This window comes from Stomoxys calcitrans, chromosome 3 (assembly GCF_963082655.1).
Source record: "Stomoxys calcitrans chromosome 3, idStoCalc2.1, whole genome shotgun sequence".
NCBI classification, from domain to species: domain Eukaryota; kingdom Metazoa; phylum Arthropoda; class Insecta; order Diptera; family Muscidae; genus Stomoxys; species Stomoxys calcitrans.
The window spans coordinates 92210725-92223461 of NC_081554.1; the positions used below are offsets into that span (position 1 = coordinate 92210725).

Below are 12737 nucleotides of genomic sequence, written 5' to 3' on the forward strand. Positions count from 1 at the left end.
TCTTCGTAGCGAAGATTTGCATGACATGGCTTCACAACTATTGACAGCTTATTCGAATTTTCACCTTCAGCTTCATAAGTGGACATAAATACATATGCGCCAATGTAGCCTCTAGTCACAACAACCGTGATAGGTCTGCTTTACATTTTTTCAGTAGACAAATACTCTTATTTAAAAAAATATTTTTTAGCAACAATTTTCGTTTAGTGTATGATTTTAAACGTCGTGTTGTACAATACGTCGTTCAAATTATAACCGATGAGGTTTTTTCTTCACATCATTAAAAGTTGCTAAAAAATTAAATTTTAAAAATTAAATTCCTTTATATGTATGTCTATATTTCTGTTGCTAAGCATTTTATAGCCTTTATCTCTGACAGTATAGAGTAAACCACTATTCACGCAATGTTTATCTCACTATGTCTTTGTCGCATATACGAGGTTTCTCTGGATTGCTATCTTACTATAGGAGCACTTTGGAATCTTGAGAAACAACATCTGCAAAATGGCACCATACCTTTTTGTTTTATTAGTATTTTATTTAAAGCAATCCTAAGATAAATATCACAGCTACATACGCTGACATCTAGATTTTATCTAATAAAAGTCCAATGTTAACTCTGTGTTAAGTTCCGTCAATTTGACAGGGAATCGCATACTTGAATAGTGAAAAAGAATGAATTGCCGTTAAAATGAATACTACTATGAATAACCGTTACTCGTTATCGGTGAGGGTAAATGGCCACACAAAGTGCATCAATTTTACTATATAAAATAAAGACCACTACATACACATAAAAGTGGCGTATGTGAACATTTTCAAACTCTGAATTGAAAAGACTGAAAACTATGTTTTAAGGTCACTCTTACACAGTACTCAAACTCACGAGCGAAACGTATTTCTTCCTTACAAAACACACATTGTCGGATAGGTTAGGGTTTTTGACAATGAGCTGTCATGACGGAAACGATGAGTGTGAATTTAATCTGATCTAACCAACGACAGCAAAGCGGCACTCCTCTTCAAGCTTAGATTCAGTCACTTAATATTGGAGTCTCTTATCTTGAAGAATTATCTTACACGTCACTAAAGGCGCACTCACAAAATCCGGTACCCCTGGAATTTGACAGTTAAAATGATAATCGCTTTTCAATTACACCCGGGTGAACAGGTGAATTTCAAATGCTCAGCCATCTCACAGACAAGAACAACTTTTGAATTCAGAAACAAGTAAGAGCGTGCTAAGTTCGGCCGGGCCGAATCTTATATACCCTCCACCATGGATCGCATTTGTCAAATTCTTTGTGCGTTATCTCTTTTTAGGCAAACAAAGAATAATGAAAAATAATTGCTATGCTATTGAAGATATATGAAGTTATAGTCCGATTCGAACCATAAGAAAATTGAATGTTGAAGACCATAATAGAAGTCATTGGGTAATATTTCAGTCCTTTCGGAGAAGAATTGCGCCTTATAGGGGCTCAAGAAGCATATCGGTTTATATGGGAGCTGTATCAGGCTAAAGATCGATTACGACCATATTGGGCACGTATGTTGAAGGCCGTTGTACTAAATTTCAGCCAAAAAGGGTAAGAAATGCGCCTTCTAGAGGCTTTAGAAGTTAAGATCCCAGATCGGTTTATATCACAGCTATATCAGGTTATAGACTGATTTGATCCATATTTGGTACAGTTGTTGGAAGCAATAACAAAACACTTCATGCAAAATTTCAGCCAAATCGGATAAAAATTGCACCCTCTAATCGATTTGATCCATATTTGGCACAGTTGTTAGAAGTCATATGGGAGCTGTATCAGGCTATAGATCGATTAAGACCATATTGGACACGTATGTTGAAGGCCGTTGTACAAATTTTCAGCCAATCGGATAAGAATTGCGCCCTCTAGAGGCTTTAGAAGTCAAGATCCCAGATCGGTTTATATGGCAGCTATATCAGGTTATGTATCGATTTCAACCATATTTATCGCAGTTGTTGGAAGTCATAACAAACAACTTCATGTTAAATTTCAGCCAAATCGGATAAGAACTGCGTCCTCCAGTGGTTCCGGAAGTCAAGACCCAAGATCGGTTTATATTGCAGCTATATCAGGCTTTAGATCGATTTAACCATATTTTGCACAGTTGTTGTAAGTCACAACAAACAACTTCATGTTAAATTTCAGCCAAATCGAATGAAAATTTCGCTCCATATAGGCTCAAGAAGTCAAGATCCAAGATCGGTATATATGACAGCTATATCAAGTTATGCACTGAATTGGCCAATCTACAATCCCAACCGATCTACACTAGTAAGACGTATAAATGCAAAACCCTAGCCAATATTTCCACAGCGTGCCTGGGACTTGCATATACTCCGAAAGCCTGACAGAAGGCAAGGGTGGTATTTATACCCAAGCCCGGCAAGGCAAGTAATGCGACACCAAAGGCTTACAGAACTATAAGCCTTACGCCCTTTTTGCAAAATTTCAAGTGGCTAGCTTTACTCCTTCGAAGTTACCGTGCTTTAGACAGACGGACGGACGGATATGGCTAGATCGACTTAAAATGTCATGACGATTAAGAATATATACACTTTATGGGGACTTAGATGCATATTTTGAGGTGTTACAAACGGAATGACGAAATTAGTATACCCCCATTCTATGGTGGAGTGTATAATAAGTTCTCCAAATGCCTACCTGGTTGTCTGAGAAGGTGTTTTCCCCTTCAGGTGTTAATATATTCCACCACTTCTTCTATTTGCAAGCGGGTAACCTTCTCGATATACACATTTCCATACTAAACCAAATTTGTTATTCAAAACAGCAAAAATTTTTGGTGTTTTTGTCTGCTAATAATGGAAAAACAGACATTACTGCTATTTCAGCAAACATAGGGCTGGTGTATTATCAAACATTTTGTTCAGCTAAATCAGCATACAAAATCTGCTGTTTTCAGTACAAAAAAATGCTGAAAAGATTTGTATGTCATTTTTTATGTTTGCTTTGATTACTTTAGGTATTTTTTTAAATTTTTTTTCGAAATTCTGTTGGAAGAGGTGATTTTTATTTGTGGAATATTATTATTAACAAGCTAACTGATCAACAAATTTCTTGTACACATGACATCGCATCCATTGGTATACATTTCGAAATGTGGCTTAGCTCGCTCGCATTTGTTTTTATTGCTCTACTAATGTGTATTAATGTATGTGACTGGCATGGCCTTTTGTTTCTAAATTTAAGAAAAATGATTATTTGTAGTGTATATTCAGTGGTGGTTATGAACATCCACTGAAACTCACATTTACATTTGTATTTTAGTTTTCCTTCTAACATCCCCAGTCATTTTCAGCAAACAACAGACTTTTCAGCAGTAAGCCAGTTGTTCTGAAATTGCAGAACTACTGCTGTAATAGAAGCAAAATTAACTACTAACAGTCAGAAGACAGTGTTTGCTATTTTCAGCAGACTATTTTCTATGAGTGCAAACATGCTCATTTTAGTACCATACGGTATTGATGGTAAAGTAACAGCGTATGGTATGGATGAATATAAAATGACAAGTACCGTTTGGTACTAGCCAATCTGTTACTGGTTCCATCCTCTAATAAATCAAAATAAAAAAACTATTGAAAATATTTTTAATCTTATTTTATTTCGATTATTTGTGTTAATAGTTACAATTGAATAATTACAAAAAATAAAGCCTCGAACAGTTTCGATTTTTTATATTCAGCAATTTATTTCATTCCCAGAAGTGGTTTTCATATGAATACACCAACCTAGTATCTTTTATCACACAAGAGATTTTATCACGTCCTAAGAGTTTGTGGTATTTCCATTTTTGCCGTTGTCGAATATTTGAACACGTTTTTACGCCCTAGAATTTTATTAAAGCCTTTTATTAAATTAGAACAAATATTTTATAAAAGTGTCAATATTTTAAGTACGAAGCTTAAGCACACTTTTGCTGCGGTGACAAGAATGTAAATGTCACCGCATTAAATTGACACCATATGGCATTAAAAATAATGAAATAATACCAGACGGTATTTGCAATGTTCTGTACTTTGTCAACCAATGTGGGTACTTGTGGAAGATAGTTGGCAGATACTTTTAAATTTGAAATACATTCCTATTGATGTTGAATAAAGTTAGGTAACCGACCGAAAGGTAGAAATTTCCACATCACTAATCTCTAGGTTTAATTTTCTCTCTTTATTGGCTGAGTAAAGAACGTTTCGTCTTTAGCTAATTGTTTATGGTAGATTTCGTCTTACTTATCATTTGCTTTGTTTGCTTAAATTTTCGCTGACGTTGTCGGTGTAGTCCTCCTTGACGCCTATTTTACGTTGTTTACGTTATGGGCGCTATACAATACAACTATCACACCATATCTATAAACACGAACGTAAAGATAGACATGCACATGAGAAATTCTGTTGCCGTTTTGTGTTGGCTCTGTCGCTGCCACAGCCACTGCCTACGATGATGATGATGTTATGTTAATGTATTAAATACTTTTCATGCGCTCATTTCAGTTTTTGCTTCCTACGCGTATACACCACAGGCAGCAGCCGCACTTAAACTTGTCGTTTCGTCTCAGGCCACTACGGTTACGGTGCCCCTTGAAGAATGTAAATACAATAAACAATCGCAACGAGTACACGAATCCGAATTCGAATACCACAGAGAATACCAAAATAACTACAACACTATTACTAACACTCTGCACTCAGCAACCGAAAGTTAAACGAGCGATGAGTGAGAGCACGACTAATGCTTTTCAGTTGCTTTCTTGTGGTCATTGTTGACGAACGCGCAAAATATACGTAAAAATAATAATTGATTGAAAGAAGACACGAACTCACACAAGCCATTGTGTGATTATTATTTTCTTCTACTTTACGTTCTTGTTTTTGTCTTTGTTAAATTTTAAATTGCAATACTTTTCTGTTGCGATACGTTACGTTTTGTTGTCCGACGCATCGTCGTCCATTACTGTTCACGGTTCAAAATTTAATAATAAAACGATAACAACCCAAAGATCATTTGTTTCAATATTCATCGTTGTATATTTTCGTATTCGGATTCGTGATTCTTAACAACTACCTGCCGTCCGTCAGTTCGTCCCTCTTACCTTGCTGCATGTTCGTTTGTTTTTTTTTTTTTTTTAATTTCGGTTGCCAATTCTATTCTTTTAGTGGTATTAAAGCTGATTGTGTGGAAAATATTGAGTACGAAATTCCTAAAAAGATACCAGATTCTTTAAAAGAATTGTTTGTATATATGTTGTATTGTATTTATTTATATGTGTATGGATGTGTGTGTGTGTGTGCACTAGTGTTTCTTTGCATATTGTATGGTGTTGTGCTTTTAAGCTTAAACGTGAATACATCTTTTCGTGTAGATGTGTCTGTAAATACGTCAATTGTCGTCTGGGTCTGCCAGACATGTACAACCAACAAACGCAACAGTGGATTTCGCGAGATCGCGCCAACATTTAAACATATGAAAAAAAGAGAAGAAAGAGCATAGAAAACATTGTGAAATCAGCTTAACATATGTTTTGACGTCATCGTTGCCATTGAAATGTTTATGTGCAACTTCAGCCAATGATTTAAGTAATGTCGTCATTGTAATTCTCGGGTGTTAGATAAACATTACATTAGAGATCTATACTATAGGTACATGAAATATCCAATTTTATGTAATTCTATGAAAACAGTAATACATATGTATATTAGTGTGATGACTCTTTTACAACCTCATATCCCTGTATCATATTTTGACTAGTTTTTATTTAAGATTAGAAAAAACTTCGTGCACAAAATGATTTAAAAAAATTCAAAAACATTTTTTATCAAAGTGTTTTGTCCGTGATCTTTTTTTTTTTTTAATATTTTAATAGAGTTATTATTTTAGTGTCTAATAGATAAAAGTTCATTCATTTGTGCAACAGGAAATAATTTTTGAGAAAAACATAACTTAAAAAGTCATCACGCTAATGTATATATCTATGGGAAGAAAATTTAAATGTATATAATCCCCATACATACTTATTCGCTCTTGAGGCTAAAATTCTTTGATTTTAGGTTTCCTTTATTTACCCATTTAGGGGGTCTTCTCGCTAATTTGGTATAGAGAAAATTAATTTATCACCGTTTATCAATTACACTGTTAGTAAGCGTGTAAAAAAGAAAACATATGTTTTCATCATTCAATCGGAATAACAATACTAAAAGAGGAATAACGCAACATATTAATTCAACGATTAAACGTTTTGGAATTGAAGAAATAGCTTAGAATGAAAAAAAAATAACAATTATGAAATCCGAGAAATATTTATTTATAAATAAAAATACATATGTTTTTGTTTCGTTGATATTTGATTTCTTCGGATGAGTGTTAGTGTTGATCAACGTAAAAATTCAAATCATTTAGCGGAAATTGCTTTTTATTTGTCCACCGCTAGATTGGTAAATAAAACAACCCATTTGCAAAATCGCAAAAATAGGCAAAACAAATCCGGCCATGATAGGTCAATATGCAGGATAACTGACAAAAAGTGTTACCAAACGACCACGTAAAAATATATTTTTTTCGAAGTGTGGAAGTAATCTATTTTCAGTATCCATTCGCTTTTGCTTGATATGACCATCTTTTGCCTTGATATTTGATCTGGGTCGGCCAAAAATGGTATTGCAAGCTGCCGGTATTTTTGCCCATTTTGGCTTTCTTAAGCTCATCCAAACTGCCATATGGGCGGATTAGTCTGTGGACGAAATGAAATGCGGAACATTATTTTTATAACCAAGCTTGGGCTACAATGATACGATTCTTCTTGATACGTGGTACTATGGTCTAAGAACGGAATGTTTGCTTGCCCACCGCTCCAAAGCGGCTTCCAAAATGTTTACCCAATAAGTCGTCCTTTTTTTACGGCAGGTGCTATGAAAAAGAATGGAGAGCGGTCTTGGAGGTCACAGCTGCCCATAGCATCACTTGAGATTGAAAATAAGTTCTGTTGACCGTTTGTGGGTTCAATTCTCGAACGTGCGCTCCATTCAGTAAACTCCTTTATTTGGAGAGTCTACGAACAGTGTAGAAATGCAGCCACAAAAAATATTTCTGACTAAAATTTTTAAAAAAAACCTACTAAATTTTCTCCAAATACAAAATTTTGATAGCTCCTAAAAAAAGACAAAATTTTACCAATTTTTCTAAAAAGACAAATTTTTTGGTCAAATTTTCCCTAATTCCAAAATTTTCATAAAGTATTCTCTAAAAAAAATAAAAAGAAATTAATTTTTAAAACTTATTCTAAAGACAAAATTTTGGCAAAATTTTGCTGGAAAAATTATCCCTGAAGACAAATGTTTCTCTAAAAACTAAATTTTGATGAAATTTTCTCTAAAAACATTACCTAAAACAAAAAAGTAAAAGTAAAGAAGACTCGTTGTTATTTTTTTTATTTGAAGTAAAGTACAACAAGTTTTACAATTTATATTTATCGCAATGCCTATAAAATGTAATTTAAAAACTTAAAGGTTATTTCTGACAAAACTGCGTTTCAGGAATCTTGAATGTTTTTGTGATATAAATATATAAAATATATTAACTATACTATGATATATCCAAATATTCTACGTTAGTTTAAGTGGCAATCTGCTATCAGTCTCACTTCGACGTTTTTGTTGATTGTGATACCACAGGAGTAAGAGAAGGAAGACGCCATCTATTCCTTCTAAGTTCTGAAAGAAATGAAAACCTAAAGTAAAACTCCTTCTGACTGCCAGTGCGAAACACACCATGCCACATGTTCTTCGGTCTACTCTTGCTCGACGTCGTGACAACTTCTGCAGAAGTCGTTAGGTTAGTTTAGCTTGAAAAGAGTCTGCAGATATAAATCCACCACATGTCACTCTGGACATATCGCCTTGTTGTGCGCTCTTATTCTAAATGCAGAAGCCTCATGTTTACCGATCAGACAGAAACCTGTCATGACGGACACAATGACTAAAACGTCTGTTCTAGCCAACTACAGCAAAGTGGTAGAGTTCTTCAAGTCTAGATTAGGTCACATAATTTTGGAGTGTTCACAATCCCCACTTTGTGACCATCTGCCATTCGTTGGCCTTCGGGCCTGTTCCTAAAAATTTAGCTTATATGTCGCTAAAGTCACATGACAAAAAAAGTTCCCTTACCCTTGCATCAGTGGTTGCAGCTACTGCCCAGAGTTTTCTTTGTGCATAATCTGATGTCCGTGAAGACTTGGCTAAGAAAGTAGCATCTGTTAGCCAGTTTTATGTTATTTTAAGATGTATTCAACGGTTCGGAGAGGTTTTTTTCTATTCTAACTGAAGAATTTGTGCCAGTTAGAGTCATTCTGCAAAGTCGTATCAATTTTGCATGGAAACCTCATATGGCTTAAAATACCTTTGAACGTATAAGGCTGTCGTCGAAAGTGGCTTTGTAAGCGACATAAAGATGATAAGTGGCGGTAGTATTATCTTTGGACTTTTCTAGGTCGACGCAGTGTGAATATGTGGTCTATGGTAGATTAAATAGGTCTAAATCCTCATTGATAAAGCCCAATTGTCTCATTGAATTAAGCTTTTATTCTTTCACACAGTACGCTCGAGTGAATCTTGTATGCGATCGGGAGGATACTTGTTACTTTATAGTTGCCACATAACGGCATCTTTTCTTTTGTACTAGGCATTTGTTGCGGAAGTTCCGTTATTCTAGCAACTCATCGACTTACGATGTGGGCAACTCATGTTGCAACAAGAGCCTCATCGGCTCCTATTGCCTAGGTTAGTCAGAATGAGGTCTGCGTAGCAAAATAGTTGCCGCTACTATAACAGCTGGGAAAAATATCCATATCCCCAGTCAATATTTGTAACTGTCACCATTTTTCCTTCTTTATCTCTGCAAGAGGATGGGCTCGCATCAAATCAATCCTTTTGATGTGTGATTCTTTTGTAAAGTTTCTTCATTCTGACTCCTGAACATCTCGAATTACTTACTCTCATGGCTTTCTATTTCCCTCATCATTCTGCGAAATTGACATTTGTGCTCTCTATTTTCGCCTTGCTACAACTCTAGCCTTCTACCTTACCGAATTACTGAACACATCACGCCTTAAAGTAAAAACTCACTTACAGTCTATTATAATTCTGCTCTCTGGCGTTGGGACAATTGACCAGGTTTCATTTGAAAAATAAGAATCCAGCTCCTCCTCAACAGCCTTTTTCCAATATGTGATTTCATCTCTGTATAGAATCTCTTCAAATGAGCTCGGTACCTAATCAACAAATGCATTTGCGGCCAAAATGCAATTATACAAAAAACGTTTCATTTTCATTATATGATACTCGTGGATTCGCTCTTAAACGCTCACTTTTCCTTGCCAAGTAGCTTCATACTCCTACTTTCATTCAGGATAGCTGTTCCCGTACTCTCTTTCGGGAAATTTCTCACATCACTTGAGTAAACTGGTTCTTTCATTAAACTATCCCTACTCTTATTCAGGACTACTTCCGTACTCCCTTTCCGGAATTCTTGAACATCACCAGAGCTACTTTGGTTTGGATCTTTAAGAGCTGTGGAATACTCATCGGTTCTATCCAATTTTGCTCCATTTAGTATGTTTTTTTTTTCTGTGATAGTTCTAATCATTCGTTCAGATACTCCATTCAATTGTGGGGTATATGGAGCAGTCAAGTGATAACTTATGCCTTATTGGACACAGTACTCCCTCATTTCATTCGATAATACTCCCGTCCATTATCAATATGTGTATTCGTTAAGAGTGCAGAATATAACTATGGATGTCGAGGCTCTAAATACTATTACAAGGGGTCTCATTGCTTTAGTAAAAAGGGCATAAGTTCTGATATTGAATATAACTGGTACAGATATTAAGGGAGCTCTTACAAATTTCGTAGGTAGGAATTGCGGCTTTTGTGAGTTCTCTGCCTTGAATTGGAAAACAGGACTATGTGGCAGCTGCATACAAATGTGGAAGTGGCAAAATGACCAACTCTTCGGTGCAGGGTACAAAAACATATACTGCATTTTTGGTTTGAAGAAAATTTGGTAGGGTTTGGTAGAACATTTCTTAAATTTTGGTAGGAAATATATTCACCACATTTTGCAACTGCGATTTTAATTGGCGCTTCTAGGTTGATGTAATCAGAAAATAAGTTATTGTCATTAATAATGTAATCTAGTAAAAATTGAATTCTATCCTCTCTGTTTTCAAATACCTCTCGACTTATAATGAAAGAAAATCCTTTTTCAGGTTGAACTGCAGCGTGAACTGTTTTTTCTTCTCCATTATTTTTCGTATCCGATGTTTTCTTGAACAAGTAACTCCATCATAGGATGGTGGAAGCGTCAACATTAAATAGGACACTTTACCAATTCAGCTATGAAAGCGTAATTGACATTGAAAATGACTTAATAGTGGTGTTACTCCTTCCAATTTTAATGATAGCAACCTCTTCCACAAGGCGAACTGTGATGCATTCCTTTTTCTTTCATATAAGGCGTTCAAATTTGCGAAAATATGTTTGTAGTGCAGTCACTATTCGCAAAACTTATAACCGAATCGCTTAAATACTCAATTATTATACTCTTGGCACTACTTTCGCTTTTAATTAAATTTCGGCGATTTCCTGTGGCACTTCTTTATCAACAACTTTCAGGATATCCGCAAGCAAGAATAGTTCTAACACAAATCTTCCAAATTGAATAGTTTGGGCCGTTAAACGATTCTAAGTTTCTTTTCATCTTGTCCGTATTCACAATTTTAATTATGGGGCATAATGTGGGCCCAATATCCTATTCGATTTTTTATTTAAACTCAATAAAAGTTCAGGAACAATTTCAAAAATGAAAAACACACAAAGTTGAAATTGAAAATTTTGTATTTCATTTCCTTCCTTTCTTGAACTTGTCACTTTAAAGATTTCAAAACTATTTTTATTTTATTTATTAATTTCAATATAATTAATACAAAAAGCCTAATGGCCAAATAACAAGGCAAGCTACCTGAGTAAAATTATTTATACGATATGAAAACGGTAAAAAATAAAATCTAAATAAAATATTAAAACAAAAAATTTTAAAGTAGCAAAATTGGCTCCCTAGCCTTTATACACAGAAAATGTATTTATGTACATACTTGAAGTATAATATCTAGAATAAATTAACTGGTTCAGTGATGATAGTAAATGATCAATTATTGAACAATATCATAATGCAACTCAATATTCAAACAGGAAAATCTAATATCAAAGCGCATGTGATGAATCGAGGATATTGTGATAATTTTAAATTAGCTTAAAATAAAGTAAATATACTATTCGAAATATTTTTGAATGGTAGATTTGAATTTAAATATTTTCCAACAAGTTTCTTTTTGGAAGCAGGTTAGTTCCAGTGCATAGAATCGAGTCATTGGTTCCTTACTTCTGCAAAATGTCTCTAGACATGTCATCTTTGTAATTAAAATTTCCAATTACAATGCCGTTGCAACATAAACAATTCGACTAGTATTTGTTTTAGAGACACACACGCACACATATGCATATGCTATATATTTTATAAATTTAAGATTTGCCTGTTTCCTATATTTGTGTATGAAGAAGAATGATCTATAATAAATAACAATTGTTCATATCTCTCTTTTTCTCTCTCTCTCTCTCACCCTGTTTAGCTCTCGTTAATTAACGACGACGTCGAAGATACGCGTAGAAACACAGAAAGAAAGCACGAAAGAAACACAGATAGGAAGACGACGACCTTTCAAATTGAAAACAACAATACCAACAAAAACAACAACAACAAAATTTTAATAAGACAAACAAAAAAATCAGCAACATCAAAAGAAGCAACAACAACAAAAATACACAACAAAAAGAAAATCATATATAAAACATCATTCTTAATGAATTAGAAGAAAAAGAAGCAAAAAAACCAAAACAAATTAAAACAAAACAAAATATCAAATTAGCAAAACAAAAAAAAATTGTATAAAGCAAATCCTGTTAAAATTAAACCTAAGACAAGAGGAGATAATCATTTAAGCATTAAATTAAAAACAAAATATTTAATTAAATTAAAGGGTAAACTAAAAAAAATATACTACCAACCTACTACCTACCTAAACTACATTTTGGAAGGGTCATCTTTAGTTAAGGCTTTCTTTAACTTTATTAAAAAACAACAACTCCTGGAACTCGTCTCTTTAAAATAAAAAAAAACAAACAGCCTAAATATCAACATTAACTAACCAACAACAACAACAATAATTGACTACAATTTTCCTACATCTTCACTGTATACTACATCAACAGCCGTAATAGCAGCAACATTAAGCATCATTAAGAACAAGAACAACAACAGCAACTAATACCACTCCACCCCCCGACGACGGTAACAAAGTAAAGGCAACTTATCCATCATTTAGATAAATTTAATCTTTTAAAGATAAGCATTAAAGTACAAACCACGGATCAACACCAAAGATGGAGGCAAAATTTTTGGCAGGCATATTTTCATTCCTCTCAATATTTTTAGCGATTTATGCTCAATCACCCGGTAAGTTCAAGTTAATTTCTATTCTCACACATTTCTCTGTACCTCCAACTATATATCCATCTCTATTTGAAACTCTAAATCTCTAAATACCTAACTACCAATTTATCTATCTATGTCTATGGT

The 12737-nt window shown here is 34.2% G+C and overlaps 1 protein-coding gene across 2 annotated transcripts in view; it reads left to right on the forward strand.

Annotated features, from left to right (window-relative positions):
* The first annotated feature begins 4645 nt into the window (after positions 1-4645).
* The window catches only part of LOC106090419 (uncharacterized), a 111971-nt gene continuing 103879 nt past the window's right edge, over positions 4646-12737 (forward strand). For both annotated transcript variants that reach the window (XM_059365168.1, XM_059365169.1), the window contains exons 1-2: positions 4646-5239; positions 11731-12614. In XM_059365168.1, the coding sequence (XP_059221151.1) occupies positions 12542-12614 (73 nt within the window). In that variant the 5' untranslated portion in view covers positions 4646-5239; positions 11731-12541. The remainder of the gene's footprint in view (positions 5240-11730; positions 12615-12737) is intronic.